Below are 26,962 nucleotides of genomic sequence, written 5' to 3'. Positions count from 1 at the left end.
GGTCAAAACTTGGGCCTTTGGTGCCCATTACAGAGAAGGTTCCCTAGGCTCTCAGTGGGAACGACTAGAGGGCTACCTCCTAGAAGTAGTGATGAACTGGGAATAGACCAGACCTCACAAAGACAGCTCTGATTCAGCCCAATTTCTGATGGCATTAAAGTGATCGGTGCTTACTAACTACTGGTCAAAAGCAAAAGTAAATTCTCCCTGGGGGAAGACAGAGCCTCATGCTGTCTTAACAATTTTTCACATATAATGTCAGGTATTCAATCAAAAAAATTCTTACCAAGCTGTGATGGTTAGTTTTATGTGTCAATTTGACTGAGCCATGGGGAGCTCAGATATTTGGTCAAACCTTATTCGGAGTGTGTCTAGAAGGGTGTTTTGGATGAGATTAACATTAGAATTGGCTGACCAACTAAAACAGATGGTTCTCCCTAATATTAGTGGGCCTCATTCAATCAGGTGAAGGTCTGAATAGAACAGAAAGGCTGAATAAGAGAGAATTCCTTCTGCGGACTGCCTGTGAGCTGGGACATTGGTGTTTTCTGCCTTTGGACTCGAACTGAAACCTCAACTCTTCCTGAGTCTTGAGCCTGCCTGCTTTCAGACTAGAACTTACAGCATCGGCTCTCTTGGGTTTCTAGCCTGCCAACCACAGACATTGGGACTTGTCAGCTTCCATAATGGTGAGAGCCAAATCCTTACAGTAAATCTCTTTCTGTACACACACACATCCTATTGGCTCTGTTTCTCTAGAGAACTCTAATACACAAGAATACTGAGGGACAAGGCAATATGACCAAAAACAAATAAGGAAAAAGCAGAAAAGAAATGCAACTGCATGAGACTTAGATATTAGAACTATCCATTATAATCATTATTTATTTTAATTTCAAATGTCATCTCTGAATTTTTACTTTTTAAGAATAAATAATTGTACTTTAAAAAAAATGTTGATAGTACGAAGGAGAATAAAGTCTTTAAAATAACTGTGATTAATATGATCAAGAAATTAAATGACAAGATGGAGAGTTTTGGGAATTGGTAACTACGAAAATAATAAAATGGAAACTGAAATTGAGAATGCAATAGATGGGTTTCAAATGAGTTTATAAATAGCTGAAGTGAGGATTAGTGAACTGGAAAAGAGGTCAGGAGAAAATATCTAGACTGAAGCAGAGAGAGAAAAAGAGTTACTGTATGTAAATTATACCTCAATTAAAAAAAATAATAGCTAAAAAAATCTAATAGCACCAAATAAATAGGCAATGCCTATAATCCCAGGTGGAAATATATAAGAATTATGAGAAAAGTATTATGAAGGAAGGACAGTAAAAATGACTGGGAAGAATCAGGAAAGAGTTCACATAGGAGTTTGCATTTGAGATGGTTTTAAAGATGGACAGAAGGCATCTGTTAGGTGATGGTAGGAAAAAGCAGAAAGGAAGTAGACAAAAAGAAATACTAACAGGGGCTGGCCCCGTGGCCGAGTGGTTAAGTTCGCGCGCTCTGCTGCAGGCGGCCCAGTGTTTCGTTAGTTCGAATCCTGGGCGCGGACATGGCACTGCTCATCAGACCGCGCTGAGGCAGCATCCCACATGCCACAACTAGAAGAACCCACAACGAAGAATACACAACTATGTACCGGGGGGCTTTGGGGAGAAAAAGGAAAAAATAAAATCTTTAAAAAAAAAAAAAAAAGAAATACTAACAGTCAGGGCCAGCTCTGGTGGCCTAGTGGTTAAGTTCAGTGCACTCCATTTGGCAGTCTGAGTTTGGTTCCTGGGCGTGGACCTACACCACTGGTCTGTCAGTGGCCATGCTGTCGTGGCAGCTCACATACAAAAAGAGGAGGATTGGTTGGGGCCAGCCCTGTGGCCAAGTGGTTAAAGTTCTGTGCACTTTGCTTCAGGGGCCTGGGTTCGGATCCAGGGCTCAGACCTGCTCCACTCATCAGCCATGCTGTGGAGGCATCCCACATAAGAAGTAGAGGAAGACTGGCACAGACTTTAGCTCAGGGCTAATTTTCCTCAAGCAAAAAAAAAAAAAAAAAGATGGGGACTGGCAACAGATGTTAGCTCAGGGTGAATCTGCCTCCCCTGGCCAAAAAAAGAGGAAGATTGGCAACGGATGTTAGCTGTTAGCTCAGGGTGAACCTTTCTCAGCAAAAAAAAAAAAAAAAAAAAAAGAAATACTAAGAGTCAGAAAGGAGCACGAGGTATGCACAGGGCAGGTGCAGGTGCAGGGACCATGACTGAGGGAGACAAGTTGAGGCCATCTCCCTCGGATGACCCTGGGAGAGCTCCCCTGGCACCCAGATAAGCAGAATCTGTCCTTCAGTTTTTATGAAATCTCTTCTGAATCAGTGTCAATCACATTCACATAATATTCCTGAAGCCCTCAGACCTTTTCTTCTCTGTAATAGGGCACAAGAAGCTCCTCAGCACTTTCCCGAGGGTAGTAGCTTATGAAAGAGGAAAAGGTTGAATCTCTACGACTCAACTTGGCTGATTACAGAAGCTCCCACACTATACCGATGAGGAGATAAAATAATTTGTTGAAATGAAGTTTTCTGGACTGTCTACAGACTTCATTCAGGTGTGCTCCCTCTGGTCTCTGTACAGCTGCTACTGGGAAATGATTTACTGCCTGGTTTCCTAGGGATAGGGTGCCAGAAATGATGCTGGCTTCAGTCTTTATCCACTCATCAATATACCTCCCTGATACCTGACAATCTGGCTTCTTCCCAACCAAATACAATTAGCCTGAACTGGCTTGGAATGAGAGATCCCAAACAACCACATTTTACTTTTGTGAAATATCTTTCATTTAGTGCCTCCTAGGCTTTTTCCACTTCAGAGAATTTTTTGTGGCCTATGTTTCATATTGCTCACAGATTTTCCATATGGGCAAGAAGGGAGGGTAAAGCAGTCTCATGCACACTGGGTGACCATATTAGAAAGCCTTTTCCTTCCTTAAAGATCACATTCATATTTCTTCTCTCTGCAAACAGATAGACCTAAAAAGAATCTTCTGGCTGGAATAAATAATAGCCACAAAAAAAATTTCACAGAATTTTGTTCATCTGTTTCTACTCTCTTCCATGTTATTCTTTCTCGGACTGCTATGCTCCATCCCCTGAGGTTCTATGGATTTGTTCCTCTGGGAACACTCAGGTCACTGGCATAACAAGGTCTAAATGTAGCAAGGTACAAGCTATATTTTTCAGACCTGTACCCATCCAATCGCACGGACATTCACACAGACAACACCTCTGCCTTAGCATGGGCCACTCACTCATACCCCAGAGCCTCTTAAAGTCCTAGTCACTATGAACCTCGTGGTTCAACGATATTTGAATATGCCTGTATTTTTTTGAAAAAGGTCTCTTGCACCTTAGCAGTGGGATGAATGATGATGCTAATCCCAATTTGTGATTTTGTTTTCACATTTGAATAGCAACCATGAGGCAGGCCATTAAAAGGCATACCTATCAACAACCCCAATTAATTTGCAGGGGGCAGGGTTAATAAAAAATCGCAAGGAAGGCCAAAAGCCTAGCTAATTGAGTAGAGTAGGAAGAGTAGGTAAGAAAAGGTAAGAGGCTAGGATGGCTGCTACTGCCAAAGAGGCTGCTACCGACTTAGTGCCACTGCTGGTCTCAGGGCTGGGTTTACCTGCAGAGAAACCATGAAGATGACATTACGCTTTTACTTTCCCCTTGTATTTCTTACCTATTGCTGTGTAACAAATTACCAAAAACGTTCTCTCTCCTGAACCAACTTTCTGTTACGAAGTCATACAACCAAATTGCTTTTTAAAAAAAGACAGAAAATGCAAATCATTAAATGATTATAATAGTGAAGAAATATATGCCATTAAAGGAAATTTTGAAAACAAAAAATAGATAGAAAAGTAAATCAGCCCAAAACTCACCACTCAAACACAACCACTATATTCATTTTGGTAATTTGATTTTTAAGCTTTCAAGCTTTTTAATGAATGTTTTCTTTTGATATAGTTGTACTCTTATATTCTCTACATATTTTAACATCCTTCTTAATATTCTATAATTAACTTTTATGTATTACAATGTCTTTTGCATATTCCATACTCTACTTAACCTTTCTTTTGGAGTTGGACATTAGGATGTTTCCAATTTTTTGTTATAACAAATAATATTTTTGCACAGTTCTTTTCTCTTTGACATTTTCTTAATATAGATTCCAAAGGAAAGAATTAGTACCATCAGACAGTATGGACACGTTGTACAGGAATTAACTTTTTCTGATAACACCTGATCATGGTAAAAAAACAGAAACAATGTAGAGTCTCCACCTCCAAGAGACCCTTACCTCTAACCGGTGGAGATCACCACTATAAGCCACCTAGCCTTTACCTGTTCAGACTCTCTAAAAATGTGTACAGAAATATACACACACAACACTGAAGCTTTTCTTTTAAATACTGCAATAGTAGCAGCTCATCTTGTAACTGTTAAGGTACACTCGCCAAACATCACTAAGTACTACTATACTGAATAAACAGACATTATTCAGTACCACCATATACTAATTTGTTAAGCACCATGTTACACATTGTGCTAGGTACACATTTTTTGACAGATTTTATTAGCTAGCTCTTCTTCAGTGAATTATCTGTTCATGCCCTTTGCACTTTTCTGAGAAGTTGCTGTTCTTTTTACTGATTTCTACAAATTCTTTGTAATCATAAGTTAACCTTTTAGCCTAGGGGCAAGAATATGGACTTTGGAGTCAAACATATGTGGTTTCAAATCCTAGCACAGTCCCTTACTAGCTGTCTAACCCTGAGAAAGTTACTTTTGTCCTTGCTAAGTCTCAGTTTCCTCATGTATAAAATGAAAATAATAATAGCCTCCTCAAAGAGTTGTTGAAAGAATTAAATAAGAGCCATAAATTATAATTATAGTAATATAATTCATAATTATAGTAAAATAGTTAATAATAATTTAATCTTTAATTGCTCAAAATATCTACAACAGAATTAGGTATTTGAAATAAAATTTTTTTTTTTTGAGGAAGATTAGCCCTGAGCTAAGTACTGCCAGTCCTCTTCTTTTTTGCCGAGGAAGCCAGGCCCTGAGCTAACATCCATGCCCATCTTCCTCTACTTTATATGTGGGATGCCTACCACAGCATGGCGTGCCAACGGTGCCATGTCCGCACCAGGGATCCAAACTGGCGAACCCCGGCCACGGAGAAGCGGAATGTGCGAACTTAACCGCTGCACCACCGGGCCAGCCCCTGAAATAAATTTTTACATTGTAATAAATAAAAGTGAAAAAACAGCTCAAATTTTCATTTTTTTCTATTAAATAAAAACAAAATTGCGAAGGCGTGCTGTGTTATCCCCTCTGATCTAAGGATGGAAACTCAAGGGACTAGTTAATTCATTTTAAAATCACCTATATAATATCATAAACTCTTACACCAAGTTTCTCTATAACAAATTATAATCAGATCTATCCGTATCTTTCTTCAAACAATTTCACATTCTGTTGTAAGAAGCTACTTGCTGCACATTAAAAGCAATTTGTGGCACATTTAATATGTCTTTCTGGATACTATAGCAATCTTCAAAGGCACAATCTTCAAAGTTACTTTTTTAACTTTTTTTCCCTACCTTTCTGATTTTTACAAATATACAGTATTATAATTAGAAAGGAAAACCTTTAATTTAAAGTAAGATCTTGCAAACCAAGTATAAAGACATTTTGGGGATAAAGAAAATCTGCTATGGACTATATTAGATGATATCAAAGAACTACTATTAACATTGTTAGGTGCGATAACGACATGGCAGTTATACAAGAAAAGGTCCTTTTTAAAAGACGCACAGTGAAGTATTTAAGGGTGAAATATCATGAGGGCTACAATTTACCTGAAAGTAGTTAAGAAAAAAATGAGGTAAAGATAACAAAATATTAGTAGCTATATTAAACTGGATAATTCATTATGCAATTATTTTTACTTTTCCATTTGAAATTTTCCATAATACAAATTTTAAATGAACAGTTAAAAAGGTGTCTCTTTTTCCTCTCCACCTGTATTAGTTTAGATAGCTGTATTCATGCGTCACTGCGATGGGCTGCGCCTGAATACACCCCAGCTGCTTTAAACTCCGCCCCCAGGATACCCCTAAGTCTCCATCCTCACAAGAAGCTGGGCACCATGATTGGCTAAAGGCCCACACACAACTGACTGGTGACTTCTGTCACCAGGAGAATATTCTCAAAATCTGTTACAATGCCACATACACAACTACTTTAGCACCTAAAGACAGTAATATAGACATTGGAGTTTGCTGGAATGCAGAGGGCTGCTGCAAAACATAAGATTGAGAACTTCACACAAAAGAGCAGGGCTTAAATCAGCTTCCACTGACAGACCTCTGCTACTTTGCCCCTTAAATCTTGGAACTAAGACTTCAAAGAAATGAAAAAGAAATATATAGTCCCATCCCAGGTTTGACCCAGATAACTCAAGGAAGAGGGAAAATACATCAGGTAGTGCTGTTTCCCTGAACAAGCTGGATATCAGCACCTTTACTAAAGGCAGGAGGGGTCACTGTGCTTGTGGATAAAGTCATAGGTGGAAAGAACAAGACAACATGAAACACAGAAAAGAAGATCTTTCTTTTAGGGAACCTGATTAGTAGTCTTCCTGCTTCCAAAGGATGATATAAGAAGACAGAGATGACACGTTACAGAAAGACCAGGGACAGATTTACCTGTCTATAGCATCTCAATACATTCCATGTTCCAAGCCTTTAGAAAGCTTAAGTTGGTGGTTCTCAAACTGGAATCACCAGCAGCACTTGCAAAAGCACTGAATGAGTGGGTCTCAGCCCTAAAGTTTTGGATTTAGCAGATCTGGGTGGGGCCAAATAATTGGCATTTCCAACAAGATCCCAGGTGATGTTGATGCTGCTTTGAGAACTACAGGCTTAGGTATTTGAATGAGTGTCTTGTGTCATCCATTCTACTCACAGCGACTCTTGGGACAGGAAGAGGTGGTGATAAAATGGGTTTAGGCAGTAAGCGTAAGGTTTTCTCTGGCTGGTACCCACTTCACTTTATTTGCCCTACCTGTCCCTTTAAACGCATCTCACTAATTAACTCCCAATATACTGGATCTTTGAAAGGATAGGGGGAATTTTCCATGTCTGACAGTATAGTACAGACATACAAATAAAATGGCTTAATATTTAAATCCAAAAAGAGTTCAGAAATTCTCAGATGAAATGCATTAGACAAAGTACTAAGTATTAACATGCATGAAGAATGTTCTATTATAAACCCTTGTTTTCACTTTCTTGCAGCTTTCCAAAAAATTAGCCCTTTGTGGTGAAATTTTCCATGCTTGGTTTCAGCCCAAAGGTGATTTTTTTTTGCAAAGTTTGAGAAAAATATATTAAATAGTTTTTGAGTTATGAAAAGATGAAAAAAGCCCACACAATTTTTCCACTTTGAAAGCAATTTTAGGATTTTTTTTTTTTAAATATGCAGATATCTACAAAATGGCTGAAGTTGAAAAGTTGAAACTTTCCATGGGTCTAGTCTTCAGCAAGGTAGTCTCCTAGGGAATTCCGAAAAGATAATGTGTGCACAAACATAAACAGATAAATATATATTTAAATAAATGCATAAGTAATTGGAAAAACAGTATTTTATCAATACAAACTTTCTTCAGAGCAGGGGATTTACTGTTTTCTGAAATGGAGAGTCTTTCACAAACCAGAGTAGTCAGTTGTTGATTGCCTAACCTCTGTGGTTTTCACACACCGGAGTTCACTAATGGGTCACATGGATACAACTGTGGACCTACTGTGCACAGTGTTTGCAGAATCCTCCAGTTCCCTTCACATTCTAATCTCTCATTCTGCCCCCAGCTCAATTCTAGGATTCTGAGTCACCGTCTTCTGAGTTCAGTTTCTGCTCTGGGCCCATGCCTCAACACCAACTCCCTTTATGCTCTCTGCTCCAGAACACCCACACATGTTCTCATTTCTCCCAGTTCTCTCCGAACTTCCCTGCACCCAAAGCATTCACCTGCTTCCCACCAAAACTCTCAAGTATATTTGAAGAACTCAGGTATTATAGAAACAACAGTATAAATTTTACATTTCAGTCAAATAGGTTTTGGTATCTTACTCTAACTGTCTGTAATCATAACCTTCCTAACTACTTCACCTGGAAAGCAGATAACGGGAAAGGTAGAAAAAGTTAGAAAACAGACTACAGAGTCCTGGTTCTGCTACTGACTAGCTAACTGACATATAGGTTAGATACATAACTCCTTAGAACTTCAGTCTCCTTATCTGTAAAATGGGAAAAATTAGGAAGTTAAATGACCGTGTTATATGTGAACATGTTTTATAAATCTCAAATAAATGTTGGGTATAACTGTTAGTAATGACAATGCATCAATTTTAAAAACTGGTTCAGGTTTCTAGACACAAATGAAGAACCAGGTAGAAGTCACAGAAACACTTTTACAAGGACACAGTCAAAGATTAAGAAAAATTCAATGTCCCTAGTTTTCAAGTGTACAGGCTTAGAAGACAAATAGAAGAAAATCTGCTCCAAGAAATGTTCTTCTCTCTCTTTCAACACCTCTCTCTGCACAGGCTATTCCCCTCGGCATATGTTAAATTCTCTCCCACATACGGGAAAAACATGTTCTTTTGACCAGCTTCTTCCTCAAGTTATCATCAAATTCCTTCTGCCATTATTTCACTAAAATGTTCTCTTTGAGGTCATCAATGACCTTCCAGTTACTAATACCAGAAGCTTTAAGATCTCCTTCTCTTCAACCTTTGTTACACTCAACTCTGTTACCTTGTTTCATTTACTTACTGCTACATAACATACCATTCCCAAACTTATGGTTTAAAACCACAATGATTATTCTTTCTGATTCTGTGGGGTCAGGAATTCAAACAGGCTTAGCTGGACTTGTGCTTATATGGCATTGGCTGGGGTCACTCACTTGGCTGCATCTGGTGCCTCATGAGTCATCCTATGTGGCCAGCTTGGGCTTTCTCACAGCATGGTGGTCTCAGGTAGTTGGACTTCTAGTACGGCAGCTAGCTTCCAAGAGGGAGGAAGTGGAAGCTCCCAGTGCCCTGTAAAGCCTGGGCTTGGAAGTACCAGAATATTACTTCCACTGTATTCTTACTAGTGAAACCAAGTCACATGCTCAGCCCACATTCAAAGAGGAAGGGAAAGAGACTTCACTTCTTGAGAGAGGAATGGCAAAGAATCTGTGACCATCTTTAATACACCATTTATGTCTTTCTTGACATTCTCCTTTCTCTGGTCTTAGCTTCTGTAGTATACTCTAGTGTAAGTTAATGGCTTTCAATTTTTTTTTTACCTTGACTCACAGTAAGAAATTCTACATTGTAATCTAGGATATGAGTGCACACTCATAAAAAGCTAAACAAAAGTTTCACAATACATATCTTTATTACAATACAATACATTCTAATATTTTCTATTCTATTTTACTCTATTTTAGTATATAGTTTTTTATAAATGTTTGTTATTGTTCACAAACGTAGGTTCCCTTCTCTGAAAAGGATTATATTTCACAGCCTCACTGATGGCAGACTTGGTCATGTGACTTGCTCTGTCCAATGCAGTGTGAGGAGTGACAAACATCACTTCCAGGCTAGGGTTTTAAAATGCACTGTGTGGTCCACTACTTCGTTTCTATCCTCTGCCACGAGACTGGAATATTCCAGATAGAACCTACCCCATCAATCTAGACTCTGGAGTTAAGAGTGCATGAAGAGAACTACACGGGGGCAGCCTACCCTCAAAAGACTTGCATCATGAGCAATAAACAAATCTTTGTTGTCAAATGCCACTGATACTGTGTTACTGTAGCATAGTCTACCTCATCTTGAGCGAGCCCCTGGTTGCAACCCACTGAGGCGATTTCAGGATTCACTAACGGACTGCAGCCAATAGTCTGGAAAATTATTATACCTTTGTCTCTTCCTCCTCTTCATTACCTGTTTCAACAAATGAAGTCATTCCCCTAATGTACATCCATGACCTGTTTCTTTTCTCCCTTAACAACATTCCTGGGCAAATCCCATATACTGTCTTCATTATTTCTCATCTGGACTAGTAGACTTGCTTATTTCTTGGTTGTTTGCTTTTTATTCTACACATTCTCCCCATTTCATTCTCTTTTTCATTGAGAGATTCATTTACCTGTTGCATGATTATTATCGTCCCAGATCCTTCAGTGGCTCCTCGCTGTTCAGAGTCCAAACCCTCTAGTTCAAACTCTCTTGTCCCTCCTCTTCTATCAGCCTAGGTTCTCATATCCCACTGCTCCCTTTATGCACACTATGCTGCACACAATCAGACTACCCACTGCTCTCTTCATGTGCTCAGTGATAAAAACCATTTCTCTTGTTTTTCATACTATTCCCACTGCTTAGAATTCATGGCAAGCCCCCACCACCAAAACATCAAATTCTCTACTTCTAAACCATTCTAAATACTGACTCTTCCTTTCCCTCTTCAAATGCCAGCTCTTCCATGAAGGTTTTCCCCATCCTCACAATTAGAAGCCACCTCTCTCTTCAAAACATTTAGAGCCTTACGGTCCTGCCTGATTTTGCCTTCTTATCACTTGATCTAGGGACAGGACTCTGACAACAGTTACTCTGACAGATGAATTATTGCCTATTATTCCTCCTCCCTCTAGATTACCTGGAATGTTGCATACAACTTAGTGATGTTATATGAATGTTTCTCATAAAAATGTCTAACTTTGACTACAGACATGAAGGTTCATCAGAATAATGTTAAGTGCACCACAAACTGTCTCAATAATCTCATTGTTTGCAGAATATTTGAATTTATTTTTTTCCCTAATGTAGATGAGATGTACTCCTGAATCAACATCATGATCTAACACGCTATTCTCTTTCAGTAAGATTTTTCAAGATTCTCGGCTGTACTTGCAGTGTGTTTTGAGTCTCTCAAATTTTGAGTATCTGAAACACCACTGGAGATCCCAAAAGAAACAAAAGAAAAAAGGCTCTGAGCAATAACAAATCCGTGTCCTTAATTTTGTCAGTTTTACTTATCTATCTTCATTTAAGACCTGTTCATTCTTACTTGAGACAAAATTCTAATACGGTTATGTGTTTTCTCTACTCACAGGAAATTAGTAACAACAAATTTTAAGTAGGGAAAAGAAGAGGCACCTAACACTGAATGAGGAGATAGAAAAACTATAAAATAAATTGACAAGAGAATTTTTTTAAAAAAGCACTGTCATCTAAGAAATTTCAGGACAAAGGCAAAATCCCTTTGATGGTAGTAGAATAACACTATCAAAATGATGTCCTTGAGTCACTAATTCCTCCATAATCAATATTAATTCTTGAAGAAGGCAGATAAATAAATAATATATTTTAGACAAATTTTTATCCAATTGGATAAAACAGTCTGGTGCTTAAAGGAGTAAGTTTAATCTGGAAATTTCATTTAGAGAGAAGATATTTTTGCCAACCACACAGGCAAAGGATGCTCTATGTTATTGTGCATTTTCCTCAAAGAAAGCCAAATAATATAAAAATTAAGTTTTGAAAGATCTGATACCCCTGGAAGGGGAGGAAGTGTTATCATTAAATACTATATAAATTCTTAGAGGGAAATAAAATTTAAATTACTTGAAGTTCATCTCATGACTCAGTGCAGAGTCTGGTTAAGAATCACAGGCTTTCAACTTCCAAACTTAAACTTTATGCAAACAATTTATTGGGAAAATCAGATGGTACATTTTTAACGTACAGAGAATTGATGTTGAGAGAAAGAAGATTCTAGATAGTGAGGATAAGACTGCTACTTTTTTGTTCCCATGTCGTCCCCTCAGCCCAAATTGCTTGAACAGTATTCATGGGGTCTCCTGTTCCTTGAGCTGCAATGTAATGAGTTGCATGAAGCTAGCGTGTACACTCCAGAACATACCACACTATCTGTAGGCTCTGCTGTCACCCGAAGGTTGAAAGAGCCATCAAATGAGCCATCAAATATCTTCTTAGACTCTCCTTATCCCCACAGCTAATATAACCGTACCCCATTCCTGGTTTCACACAGAACAGAGGCTGAATCCTGGCAAGGCACTTTTCTCTCAGTTCCCACCTATAAAATGAAAGATGGGACTAGATTTTCTTAAAGCCCACCTCAGCTCTAAGATCCTATGAATCTAAAATTGTGTTTATTATTATAAGTCACAATAGCTACTATTTAACAGTCTTCCAATTATTGATTTTCTCAGCTTCTTTTTGAGTTTTTTACTCTGGACATTACTATCAAAATATATGAAGAATTTCTATAATGCTAGGTTCCAAATTCGCTTCAAGAAAAAAAATTTCAATACCATATTTTTAAAAGAGCCGATTTTTTTTAGTATATTAAAATATAGGTCAGATACTATGTTTAAAATATGCAGTAAGTCTCTTAAAATGATGTTAAGACCAAAGTTTCCTAAAATTAGTTACAAAAATATTGTAAAGAACTGAACCAAAATAAAACCAAATAAACCAGCTACTAAACTACACATATGTCCTCAAAATCTTATGGGAGTCAAATATTCCAGTAAAAATAACAGAAGAGATGGAAACACAAGTTTCTTATTATTGCACTTCATATGTTATAAAACATAACAGCTAACATATTTTTGGCAAAATGATTAGGGACTGCAACACTCTGGCTTACACAAACTTACTTGATTGTCAAATGCATCTTAAATGGAGCGTGTCATGCTACCTTTAGGCACGCAGGCACTGTGCTGTCTTAGAGCAGCCTAGAGACACTGAAATTTCAACACTTCAGCAGGGGTCACACCGCCAATATTAACCGGGCCAGGTGTTTAAAGACATGTAGGAGGACTTCAACAATGCAGTTAATTGAAACCAGATAAAGCTTTTGAATAATAAAAAAATCATACAGATGTTCACCCTCCTTCCTGGGTGACCTTTATGCACAATTTATTGCATGCATTATTTTCTAGAATACACCTTTTTTAAGAAAACACAGTTTCGCATGTTTCTCTGAAAACTCTATAATCATAGTATGAGTTATGTCTCCACAAACAGACTAGGTTAAGCTCCTGTTTCACCTTCCTTTTCCCTTTTCCTATTCGTGCAAGGGCAAGAACATCTGAAAGTAGACCAATAATTAGAAAGTTATAAAGCTGAAGAAGCTATAAGAAGCTACATTTACCTTAAGATGCATTGGACTTCTTCCCCAACAGACATTGTGAATGCAAGCCAAAAAAGAGAGATGGGTTCAAAACAAAAGTGTTGAACAACTGTTTTCAAATATTCACAAGATAATCTGTATATTACATGCAGAACAGATGTGGAACAAACAAACAAAATCAAAAGGACAGATCTGTGATTAAGTTAATAAACTGTGAAGGATTCAGAAATGAGTATTTTCTTCCCTATATTTATAGAAAAGTGTATTCGTCAGAGTTGTCCAGAGAAACAGGACCAACAGCACATATATATGGATATATATAAAAAGAGACTTAATGTAGGAATTGGCTCATGTGACTATGGAGGCTGAGAAGTCCCACAATAAGCTGTCTGCAGGCTGAGAACCAGGAAAGCCAGTGGTGTAATTCAGTCCAAGTTCGAAAGCCTGAGAACCAGGGGAGCCGATGGTATAACTCCTAGTCAGAGGCTGACGGCCTGAGAACTGCGGGTGCCGCTGGTGTAAGTCTCGAAGTCTGGAGGCCTGAGAATCCAGAGCTCCAATGTCCAAAGGCAGGAGAAGATGGAGGTCAGGTCAAGAAGAAAGAGAGAAAGAATTTGCCCTTCCTCCAAGTTTTTGTTCTATTTGGGCCCTTACCTGATTGGATGATGCTGCCTGTATTGGTGAGGGCAGATCTTTACTCATTCTGCTAATCTCTTCCAGAAACATTCTTCTAGACACACCCAGAAATAATGTTTTACCAGCTATCTGGGTATCCCTTAGCTCCGTCAAGCTGACACATAAGATGAACCATCACAAATAGCAATGCTATTATTATTTCAAATATGCACGTACTCTCTTTGAAAGATTTTTAAAAAATTTTAAAACATCTAGAACAACTAATAACCACAAATTGTACTTCATATCAGTTTGCTACATTTATTTGACATGATCAAGTCACTTCCTACACTGGGAAATAAACTCAGTATTTTAATTTATATGTATCTATATATTTACATGCTTGATTATACATTACACAAGTGAAATCCTAACTGTAGTAGTGGTGGGGTAGGCAGCTTCTGACATGGCCCCTAGTGATCCCACCTTCTAATATTCATCTTTCAGTGTAATCCATTCCTCTTGAGTGGGGGCTGGACCTGGTGATTTGCTCCTAACCAATAGAATACTATAAAAGTAATGGGATATCATTTCTGTAATTAGGTTACAGCCCGTGACTTCCATCTTGCCAGCAGACTCTTTCTCTGGCTCTTCTCCCACACTTGCTCTGATGAGGTAAGTTAGAAAGACCCACGTGTTAAAGAATTGAGGGTAGCCTCCACTCAGCTGCCAGTGATGAACCAGGGCCCTCAGTCCAACAACCCTTGAGGAACTGAGTCCTGCCAAGAACCATGTGAGTGAGCTTGGAAGCAGATCCTTCTCAATTCAAATCTTCAGAAGAGACTGAAGTCCTGGAAGACACCTTGATTACAGTCTTATGAGAGACCCTGAAGCAGAGGACTCAGCTAAGTTGTGGCCAGATGCCAGACCCACAGAAACAGTGAGAGAATAAATGTGTATCATTTTATGCTGTTAAGTTTTGCAGCAATTTGTTACACAGCTGTAGGTAAGTAATACAGTTGTTAACCTAATGACTGAGCCAATGATTCCACTGTCATTTGCATCATCATAATAATAGCTAATACCTGTAGGGAACTTTCAAGTTTTAGGTACCATTCTTAATTCTTTATATAATGCCTCACAAAACTCCTTTGAACATTTAAATCCTTAAAATATTGCAGAACATTTTATTATCCTCATTTTACAGATGAGGAAACAAAGGCACAGAGAGATTCAATAACTTGTCCAAGGTCACAGAAACAAAATATGACAGCAAATATTTGAACCTAGTTGTCTTGGCTCTAGAGCCAGCACTCGCAGCAACTGTGCAAACAGAACCACTAAGTGGCAGGGCTGAACACTGTAGAGATGGTAACCTCATAACAGAGTGCTAGAGAGGAGATTGAGAACACACAGAGGGATTAGAAGCCATGCAAAATGCTAAAAACAAAAATGAAGTCTGCTTTCTGACCAAGACACCTTATCTAGGGAGGAAAGAAACAGAGTAGAAGCAATAATATAGTGAATGGAGTGCTATCTTGAATTTATTGAATTTACATTTAGAAATAAAAAATACATTTTCTCATACCCAATAAGAGAAAATTAACAACCTCCATTTGGTATTAAAAACCACACCCAGGGAGGCTACAGTCATACTTTTCCTAAGGGCAATTATGAGCATGAAGTAAGTGTGTCAGGGGGCTGGCCCAGTGGTGAAGTGGTTAAGTTTGCAGGTTCCACTTCTCGGCGGCCTGGGGTTCGCCAGTTCGGATCCCGGGTGCGGACATGGAAGGAAGATGGGCATGGATGTTAGCTCACGGCCAGGCTTCCTCAGCAAAAAGAGGAGGACTGGCAGTAGTTAGCTCAGGGCTAATCTTCCTCAAAAAAAAAAAAAAAAGAAGAAGAAGTAAGTGTGTCAAGATGGCAGGAAAAGGAACAAATTTCTAGTAAGCTCCAAAGCTCCACTGGAGATATTTTATCACGTGGGGTGAGAAAAGTCAAAATCCTAAGACAGAGAGATTCCACAAGGAAATCACTCCATATCTTGCATCCAGATTCAGATTAAATAGCACTCCTTCATGCTCCCACACACCCAGTGCTTACATAAGATAGCAGTTAGCACACCTATGGGTTAGTCTGTCTCCTCCATTAGACTTCAGACTCTCTTACCTCAAAGACTGTCTTATTCACTGGGACATCCTCAAAATACAGCACAAGGCCCGACACACAGCAGTGTTTAATATATGTTTGTTGAATGAAGTAATAATTTTTGTTGAAGAAATAATTTATGACCCGTCCATTCAATGGGTCATTTCAATGGTATATGTTAGTGAAAGTACAAGTTTCTGTTTTGTTTTGAAGTTTCTTGTAGTTCACAATCTTTTCTGGGCACTTTAAATAGGGTGTTGTGTTTCCAGTGTCTTGTTTAATATCTGGAACATAGTGGCACCCAATAAGTATTTATGAATGAACGAATGAATGACTGTCTCAAAAAAGCCTCCAAGCTATAGAACAGGTAGGGATCCAGACTTAAGACTAATAAAGATTTGGTATTCCATAAGGACAGCTGCTTGCCTGTCAATGATGATGATGATAAATTTTTTCCCTTTGAAAGGAGGCATGAACATTTGCAAAATACTCTTTCAATAAAGACAGATTCTTGTCTTGGTCTTGGCTGGTGACTGCTCTTAAATATTCATTTATAAAAGACAACTTATACATAACTTAAGAATTCCAAATAACCCTAGATTAAAAGGCATTCATTTGGAAAGTTCCTACCTCCTTCAGCATTATTTTTTGAAATGTTATGGAAATTGCATGAACATACACTCACACAGGGCCACAGGGATATGGAGGGAAGGACAAAGAAAGCCACCAAAGATCCCTCTCTCTGTTCTGTTTATCAATTATACAAGAAACAGAAGAGAAAAGGAAAGCCGAGGAGGACGTGTGCAAGTGCATAACAAAGCCCCTGGAGTCACCTCCTGAGGCATACTTACTGGGAGCTCAGGGGCAAGCTTCAAAATCTGAAGGGAAATATAGCAGCCTATTGAATGGCCGATGAGCACAAGTTTCATCTCCTTTGGTACATGAGTTCTCAGGAAAGCTAGCTTGTGTTCTACTTGACCACAGAGTCCGTAGATGTCCTTAACTTCTTGAGCATTTGGATCTAAAAGCAAAAATATGAGTTTTTCACATTTTCACATTTTTATTTCAATAAGTGAAAGTAATAAATTCACTGGGAAAAATATGTTTAAAAAATAACTAACAATAGTAGTAGTTATCATTTATTTAAAGCCTACACGTGCTAGCTACAGTGTTAGACACTTTGTTTAAATTTTATCAACCAATCCTCACCACAACCCTGGAAAGGAAGTATTGTTATCTTCATTTTATAGATGAAAATACCAAAGCTCACAGACACTAGGTGGTAGATGACAGTCACATACCTATTAAGTATGAGAGGTGAGATTCCAACCCAGGTCTGTCTGTCCTCAAAACCCATGAACTTTCAACTATTCCATGAACTCCTGTTAGCTTAGGCCAATGGTTCTCAAACTTGAGCATGCATCAGAATCCTCTGGAGGGCTTGTTAAAACACTAATTGCTGGGCCCCACCACCAAAATCCCTGATTTAGTAGGTCTGGGTTGGGGCCTGAGAATTTGCATTTGTAAGCTTTGAGGAGATGCGGCTGGTCCCAGGACCACACTTTGAGAACAACTGGTTAGGCTGATTTATATTATTAATAGACAACTAAGAAAATTCATGACACTGCTTCATTATTTTAGATAGTTTTTGTTTGTCTGAAGAACTCATATTAAAAGACTTAAGTAGCAATGTTGTCAACTGTGCCTTTTAACCAGCACAGTCCTGACCTGAAATATCCTTTCTTTCTTTCACAAATGAACTGTTTTCTAGATTCTTCAAGAGCTAATTAAAACTTTATTTAGCTAATCTTCAAGAAAAATGAAGCACTTTGCACTTAACCAGTATTCCACTCTGATTATAGCACTTTATCAAGCTTGTATAAGTGTCTGTTTATTTCCTCTCGTAGGCCATGAGCTCCTTGAAGCCAGGTCCATCTTTTCATCTCTGTGTCCTCTTTAACACAGTAAATTTTATTGTTGAGTGAAAATATGAACTGACTAGATGCTCTCTGAGGATGCTGCCTGCTCTAATATTCTATAAACATAGAAAACTTCAACAGATTTTCCCTATGAACATATACACAACCCCAATGACAGGGTATAATATTTCAAAATATCACAACATAGTTCAACTACTTCCTAAAATTTGAATCATTGGAATACCAAATTTCTTGCCTTCATGACTCCTGCAAGGTACTAATGCAAAGTATATTTTTAATCACAAGGTACCCAGAATTCATTATGAAGGACTGCTCTTCCGTGTTATCAGCACATACTGTTTTTATTTCCTTTGGTGCTCAGCTCTTCTTGCGAGTCTAGCTAACTCCTCCTCATCTTTCAGACTTTCAACAAGTGTTATCTCTTCTGAGGAGTCTTTTCATGATTCAGTAGGTGAGGAGTAAAGTCCCTTTCCTTTCAGTTTCCACAACATTCCCCTTTTATCTCACCACACTACTCCTAATTTATTCCTACTTTACATTTCATGCTCGCTTATCTCTGTTCCCCGATGCCTGGCATACAGTTATTGAAGAGCTTTTCATTGAATCAATGAAGCTTAGTTCCCTATTGCTGTGGTGGTACTGATCTCCCAGTTAAGACATGTTCTGCCCTAATCTTCGTCCCAGGTCAGCCTAGAATTCATTCTCCAAATCCAAATGTTTATTAAATATTATATTTAAGTTTGAGTAGTTTACATACTCCTCTACCCTTAGTGTATCTTCTCTCACCACTTCACCCAGAAGTGATCATACTGTTCTCTGATACCCCAAAACAAACACCTATAATAGTGCAAACCAAATTCTTTATTTTTCAAAATATACAACATTTGAAAATGTCAAAGTCTTCCTTTCATTGGGACAGTATGATGTAGTACAAAGATCACGGGCATTGGAGACAAGATACATCTGGGTCTAAACCCCAGCTGAGCACCTTACTAACTGGGTGACTTGGGCAAATCCTTTAACCTGGCTTCAGTCTCTTCATATTTATAACAGAAATAACAATTCTAGCCTCCTAGGAATGTTGTTTGCATAACACTTTTAAAGCATATAGCACAAAATGTCCGGCATAAACTGTTTGAGAAATTAACGTTATGATTGCTATCATTTTAATTCCTGTCATTGAAGTTCTCCCTCAAATACATACCAAGAACACTTACATGGTTAGAGCAAAGGGAAAGAAAATGAGCTAAATCCAATAAACATTTTAAAACTTCACTGACACCAGAAATAACGTCCTAAAACATATTTCATATGAACTTCAATGAACATGATAATTCAAATGATTATGCAAATGAATATTTCAGAGAGAAATCTGGCTTTACTTTTGGGAACTGTTCAGTAGATTTCCAAGATAAACACACTACTTGCTAGTGTTTGCTGAAGTAACGAGATTAATGGGCAAAGTACTTTCTATAAATAAATAATCAATGATAGAAAATTTAAATGTGCTATCTGGACATTATTTTACTAGCAAAAACTAAAGTTTGAAAGATTATCTATATACTTGATTACATATTTTCATGCCTATTATTATTTTAACATACTCTGAAAAAATGCTAGGAATCATTAACTTACCCTCCATAAAATGCAGTAAAAAATTACACTCAATTATATCAAAATCAGATGATAATATGGAAATTATGTATACCATTCTTTCTATAGGGAAAATGTACTCCAAATTACAATCAACTAACACACTTGGAACATAATCTGTTTCTAAATTAAGAATTGTCTGACTTGCTGGATGATAATCCAATTCACCATATCTTTATCAATATACGGTCCTGAATACGATACTGACAATTCCCTTTAGAACCTGACCCTATCTCTTAGGCTCATTTCTATGGAATTCACTTTACAGCTCATTTATCAATTCTGAAGTTTATTTCAAAAGGTACGTATATAATCTGTTCCTAACTAGTTCATAGAGGAATTAAGTAATATTGGTACTTCACATTTACTTTTCATTTAGTTGTTCAAGTGGATTGATCCAGTTATTAAAATTTTGTCACTTTTGGATCAAAATATTATGCTTCAGGACATAGGTAAATCTGATAACTATTATTTTCTTTCATTTCACATGAACGAAATTGACTACTCTGACAGAAAACAGTGACTACTTGGCCCATCGTAATATTGAAAATACAAATATAAATACACTATACTCCCCTGGTCTTCAAGGAGTTCACAGTCTAACAAGAGGAAACAGAAATAGATAAAAACACAGTTATAAAACACTGAAGCATTCCCATGAGAAAAGAATAGTTTCATCAGATCACAATAGAAATCTCTTTGGATTCATAAAAAGTACAGTGCCTTTCTCCAAGTAACCCAAGATAAATTCGCAGAAAATACTCTTTACTACATGCATAATACTATAAATGTATAACTTTTCATATTTGAATGCAATCACAATGGTCTAAATTTAACAATACATACACATATATGTATGTCTAGCTACACATTGAATATAAACGCCTAAGTTTTACTATATATTGTCACACAAGCAGTACTTACAAGTCATCTATGACCACAACAGAACTAATAAGACTGGAGATCAGTGCTACCTGAGCCTTTTGCTAGAACTGAGTCTGTAGACAGTAACTCTCTTAATCTCACACCAGAATTTTCTCAACTAGTAAACTCTTCCATCCTGCCCCTATAATTACTCCAAAGTTATACTTTAATAATAACTAATTAAATGACTTATATGTAGAGATTAAAGGGCTAAAAATAGCACTTCATATTTTAAAGAATGCTTTGAGCAAGATGAATATAGGTAAAATTTTAAAAACACAAAACAATATCATAAACTATCCATTATTATATATATATAACCAAAAGTACAAAAAGAGACATGAAATTTACTCTAAATTCATGACAGTAGAACTGGAGATACAATATCAAAAAATGGAACTTTTCCTGTATTATTTTATTCACAAAAAATATTGAAGCAATTATGGCAGTGTGAACTATCAACAGAATAGTGATTAACAGAATCTTGGACTGTTAAACAATTATTTGTACTTTTCTATATTTTTAAAAAATTTCTCAAAATAAAAGAAAAATTTTAACTATCAATGCTTTGACATCCTGTTCCTAGCTATCTTACATCAATTTTATAGGGAAAACCACCATTCACTTCTTCACTACTCCCACAAGAATACAAAAGCCCCAATTATCTAAGTTCATGTTAAACATCAGTGAGCAGTGGATGAGAACTGTCCCAAATTCTTTATGTTTACTTAATTCACCAATCCAAAGTCACCTTCCTTAAGTCACCTTCCTTTCATGACTGTCCCCTGAGTTTACTAAGCTGATAGGAAGTACACTCTCATAGCGTAGGCCTCAACTTTCCCCGCTTCTTAAGTATTTTGTAAGTTCCCTGTATCTAAACGTTGGTGCGACTCTTGTTAACCATCAAGGTATGCAACACAGTGAGGGCATGGTAGGTATACTCTAATTAAATCTGCTATCTCACTTAAAAAACAAACAAAAAACTTCATAAACCCCATACATGTCTTATAAAATATTTTTTAATTATTATTCTCCAAACAGATGGTGAAAACTAAGGTCATCAAATTATGCTTTCTACTTGACCAAAACCAATGATCTGCTAAGGATTTCAACGGGGAAAATAGGGGATATGAGAGGGAGAGAGAGAGAGGAAGAGACTGATTGACTGACTCAGAAAGGAGAACATAACGCAAAGACTTAGCAAATAACAAAAGCAAGAGGGATGAAAGTGTGTGGTGTAATTTTGGACACAGCAACGAGTCCTTTGGCTATCTATGGTTATAAGGAGAGGTGGAACAAATAAGGTTAGAAAGGAAGGTTACAACTCGATCAAACAGGACACTGAATATCACCAAGAAGTCTGGACTCCATTGTGTGAGCCGTGAGAAGATATCTAAGGATCTCAAAGGGATGAGCAACAATTAGGCTGTGTTAAAGCATGTTGACCTCAAGGCTATTCTCCCTAATCCTGCAGTGCCTCTTACTTCTGTGGTCCCCAAGACCAACAATTCGCTTGATTCCTAACTTCTATTCTTGCTCTGTCCTTTGGTTATCTGATTCTTCCCACCTACTTAGAGACTGACACGTTATTTCTAGTTACTGTGGACCCCGAGACTTGACTGACTCATTGTCTCTGCCTTCGGCTCATCTAGTCATTCCATTTCACCTCTACATTCCTCTGCCAATCACAGTCCTGGCAAGAGAGAAAACTCTACTGGTTTTTCTCTCTTTCTTTCAGTTTTGGGTACTGGAATGGGAGTGGTTTACTATTTCTTTGGATAAGCATGACCCAAATCTATCATTAATTGAAAGACTGTGTAACTTTTTTAGATAATGTTTTATCAGCTGAAACTAAACCACTATGATTTCCAGCTTTTATGTTATACTTTTTGAACAAATGATTTAAAATAGTTGATAATGAATCTGCCATCAAGTAAGCTGACTCTATAGTAAATCAAAGCCAGAGTTTATACTTCTAATTCCTCAAATTTTCTTTTCACACTTTTTTTTCTTGAATCACCCCCTTCTGACATTGGTGAACATCTGTTCTCCCAATTATACTCAATTTATGATTGTGATAATGTGGTGCAACTAGAATATTATTTCCAACTGTTCATAATTTTAACATGTGCTAATACGAAGCAAAACATACTTTCAACATTTGATGTGTGGTTATAGCTTATGTCTTTTCTCCCAACGATTACATATTTTTCACACCATATTTTGCGTGTCAGAAAACCTGTACTTTAGAACAATAATCTTGGATGACGAATAAAATATCTGTCCTGCCTATCCAAAGAAATCAACTATAGCATGCATTTGCAAACATGACCTCCAATGTGTAAAAGAGCTGAAAGCAGGACTGTTTCGGGTTGACTGGGGGTGCTGGGAGACCCACAGCCCTGCTTGCCCTTCTCAGAACATTCAGCTTACTAAGAACACAGATGGAAAGTGAGTAAGGTAAAAGGCAGCATTTCTATTTCTTCGTCTACCTCTGCAGCCCCACACATAATAACCCAGTAGGTCGTCAATAAATCCTTGATGATGATGAGTTGCCCTTTCATCTCCTCTAGAAACCACAGCTTCCTTTGGCCCTGTGGTGGCCCTGTGGGCTAATGCCTCTAGATGGCACTGTTCTCATTAGGTAGCAAAGGACCCAGGCTCTAATTACTAAGTGATTAACTCAATAGTACACAAGCAGCCTAAGCAATAAGCATACTCAAAATAAAGTTACAAATAATAAGTGTCAATTTAAAATAAGAATTAAAGACATTTCCCCAAAATTGAGACACACAACAGATACTTTCTACTGGTTTTCCTCCTGAGTGTTTACTGGTAAAGATCTATGGCAGCGCTTTTGAAAATGTCACCCTCAGGAGTGCCATGTACCGTCCAGTAATAAATCTTGTTCCTCAAAGTTGCCTGAGGGTTTCTTGCTGAAGTGCATCCTGCAATCATAAGAACCACAAGAGCCGGCCCAGCCATAAATAGGGGCTCTGTTGGGGGAAATGTCTGTGGAGCTCGCGACCAGTGATGTGTGCCCAGGTGAGTGCTGCAGGCATTCCTAACTGAGGGAACTACTATCAAGAGGCTCAGGATCAAGGGAACAGTTACCTTTCTTTGTTGTTGTTATGGTGAAAACATAAGATTCACTCTCTTAGCAAATTTCAATTATACAATACAGTATTAACTATAATCGCCATCCTGTACATTAGATACCCAGAATTCACTCATCTTACAACTGATAGTTTGTACCCTTTGACCAACAACTTGCCATTTTCCCCACCCCTCAGCTCCTGGCAACCACAGTTCTTGTTCTGTGGTTCTATGAGTTTGACTTTTTTAGATTCCACATATAAGTGAGATCATGCAGCATAAATGTCTTTCTGTGTCTGGCTTATTTCACTTAGCATAACATCCTCCAGGCTCATCCATGTTGTTGCAAATGGCGGGATTTCCTTCTTTTTTATGGCTGAATAATATTCCACCGTATATACATACCACATTTTTCTCTATCCATTCATCCATTGATGGACACAAGTTGTTTCCATTTCTTGGAATTATCCATAAGTTGTGAATAATGCTGTAACAAATATTACAGATATCTCTCGAGATACTGATTTCACTTCCTTTGAATATCCACCCAGAAGTGGGATTGCAGCTCAATTTTTAATTTGTTGAGGAATTTCCCTACTGTTTTCCATAACAGCTGTACCAATTTACATTCTCACCAACAGTGTGCAAGGGTTTCCTCTTCTCTACACTCTCGTCAACATTTGTTATCTCTTATCTTTTTGATAATAGCCATCCCACCAGGTGTGAGGTGAATCTCATTGTGGTTTTGATTTGCATTAATTAGTGATGTTGAGCATCTTTCCATATACCTGTCTGTCATTTGCATGTCTTCTATGGAAATATTTGCCCATTTTTTAATCCGGCCATTAGGTTTCTTTTGCAATTGAGAGGTATGAGCTCTTTATATATTTTGGAAATTACCCCCTTACACAGATATATGAACTGCAAATATTTTTTTCTCATTCCACAGAGTGCCTTTTCATATTGTTGATTGTTTCCTTTGCTGTGCAGAAGATTTTTAGCTTTACACAGTCCCACTTGTTTATTTTTGCTTTTATTACTTGTGCTTTTGGTGTCATATCCAAAAAATCACTGCCCAGACCCATATCAAGGAGGTTTTCCCTATGTTTTCTTCTAGGAGTTATATGGTTTCAGGTCTTAAATTTAAGTATTTAATCCATTTTGAGTTAATTTTTTTGTGTATGAAGTCAGATAAGGGTCCAATTTCATTCTTTTGCATGTGGATAACCAGTTTTCTCAAAACCATTTACTGAAGATAAAATCCTTTCCCCATTGTATATTCCTGGTACCTTTGTCAAAGATTAGTTGATCCTATGCATGGGTTCATTTCTGGGCTATCTATCTTGCTCCACTGGTCTGTTTTTATGCCAGTACCATAATGTTTTGATTAGCAGCTTTGTAATATAGTTTGAAATCAGGAAGTGTGATGCCTTCAGCTTTGTTCTCCTTTCTCAAGGTTATTTTGGCTATTTGGTGTCTTTTGTGGTTCCATATGAATTTGGGAATTTTTTTTCTATTTCTGTGAAAAATGCCACTGGAATTTTGGTAGGAATTTATATTGGAATTGCACTCAATCTGTAGAACTATAATTCTAAATATAATTATAATAAGGATTGCATGAATCTGTAGATCTATAATTATCAATAGAAGATAATTAGGGAAGTAACAAGGGTAGAGTAGGTGGAGGTGGTAGTAGAAGAAATCTGAGCAACTGAAGTGCTGAAACAAAGTCTGGATGATCTTGCTTACCAAGGGCCTGAGCACTAATGGTGGAAACTGTTTTAGCAGAGAGGAATACAGAGTTTGCTGAGACAAGGGTAATCTTACATGTGATGCCTTAAAAAGAAAGATACAGGAAGTCCAGATAATGGTATTACCTAATAATACACAACGTGAGTGCAACAGATTTATTTTAAGCACAGGTGAATTTTTCCCTAAGCGCTGGCAAAGAGACAAGTTCACTGCAGGTACTCAAAAATGATTAAATTGAGTAAATGGAGTTAGGAAAAAAGGAGGCTTAAACTCCATTCTCAAGAGGTGGCATCTGATGTCGAAGTCAATTTAAAATTAACACAGGACTCTAGAACCAAAACTAACATTTCAGGAAGCTGATCTATACTACCATATGTGAGAATTAAGAGGAGAGGTCAAGAGCCAGAGAGTTGAGATGTTCACAGTGAGACAACACAGGAAGAGTCTGAGCCATGGCTTCAGGAGGGAAAAGAAAAGAGAACCAAATTCCAAACTGACCACAGAACCACAGAGCATCTACTCTGTTGTATGTTGGTGATTTTGTTTCCCAAATTCTGGAATAACTATGTTGTGTTTTGACCATAGGTTCCAGCTAGCAGCTAAAAATAGGATAAAAATAGGAATCGCCTCTTAATTTCACCCACTTCTTCAAATAAAGGGATTCTTACAAATTTAGCACACCTGTAGATGTTTACGACTGTGGAAAGAAATTCCACTTGGAACAGAAACTTTTCCTTCACTCCTCAATAGGATCAAGGCTTCAAAAGACCAGCTTCTAAAAACTGTCAGGTAATACTTCTGAGGATAGACCAAAGGCAGCTACTAAAACTTGTACAAATATTTAGTAAAAATGTTTTAAGAGGTAACTTGTATGTTTTACCCTTGCTCATGTGCAACGTCATATGGATATGCTGACCTACACTTGTGATCAAATTTGGGATACCAATACATAATGTTCCCATTCATGATTGTTCTGGACTGAATGTTTGCACCCCCTAAAATTCTCATGTTGAAGCACTAACCCCCAATGTGATGGTATTTGGAGACGGGGCCTTTTGGAAGTAATTAGGGTTAGAGGAGGTCTTGAGGGTGGGGCCCTTATGACAGGATTAGTGCCCTTATAAGAAGAGAGCAGAGAGCTTCCTGACTCTCTGTCTCTCTGTCATGTGAGAAAACAAAGAGAAGGCAGCCATCTGCAAGCCAGGAAGAGGGCTCTCACCAGAAACTGATCATGCTGAAACCCTAATCTTGAACTCACAGCCTCCAGACTGTGGGAAAATAAATTTCTGTTATTTAAGCTACCTATTCCATAGTTTTGTTATGGCAGTCCAAGCTGACTAATACTATGATAAAAAGTAAAATGTAAATATTGTTATTTTTAAATTGCAGTATTTTTTTATTAACAGATTTTTTCAGAATGATTTTAGATTTACAGAAAATTTCAGCAGATTAGTATAGAGAGTTCCCATATCACCTGCCCCCCAACACACGGTTTCCCCTTTCATTAGATGCTCAGTAAGTACATGATGCTCATATCACAGGAGAGACATACCAG

At 37.7% G+C, this 26,962-nt stretch overlaps 1 protein-coding gene across 12 annotated transcripts in view; it reads right to left on the bottom strand.

Moving 5' to 3' along the window:
- The window catches only part of LDAH (lipid droplet associated hydrolase), a 98,087-nt gene that overhangs the window by 48,484 nt on the left and 22,641 nt on the right, over positions 1–26,962 (bottom strand). For 8 of the 12 annotated variants that reach the window (XM_070573198.1, XM_070573200.1, XM_070573202.1 and 5 more), the window contains one exon: positions 16,894–17,063. In XM_070573198.1, coding sequence (XP_070429299.1) covers positions 16,894–17,063 — 170 coding nt within the window. Of the gene's footprint in view, positions 1–5,175; positions 5,289–15,748; positions 15,773–16,893; positions 17,064–26,962 lie in introns of those variants that run through there. The other 4 variants (XM_070573206.1, XM_070573208.1, XM_070573207.1 and 1 more) reach the window with 2 other exon arrangements.

The sequence above is a fragment of the Equus przewalskii genome, chromosome 14 (genome assembly GCF_037783145.1).
Source record: "Equus przewalskii isolate Varuska chromosome 14, EquPr2, whole genome shotgun sequence".
NCBI lineage: Eukaryota > Metazoa > Chordata > Mammalia > Perissodactyla > Equidae > Equus > Equus przewalskii.
Note: the sequence above shows the minus strand (reverse complement) of the source record. Positions and strands in the feature narration are given on the sequence as shown.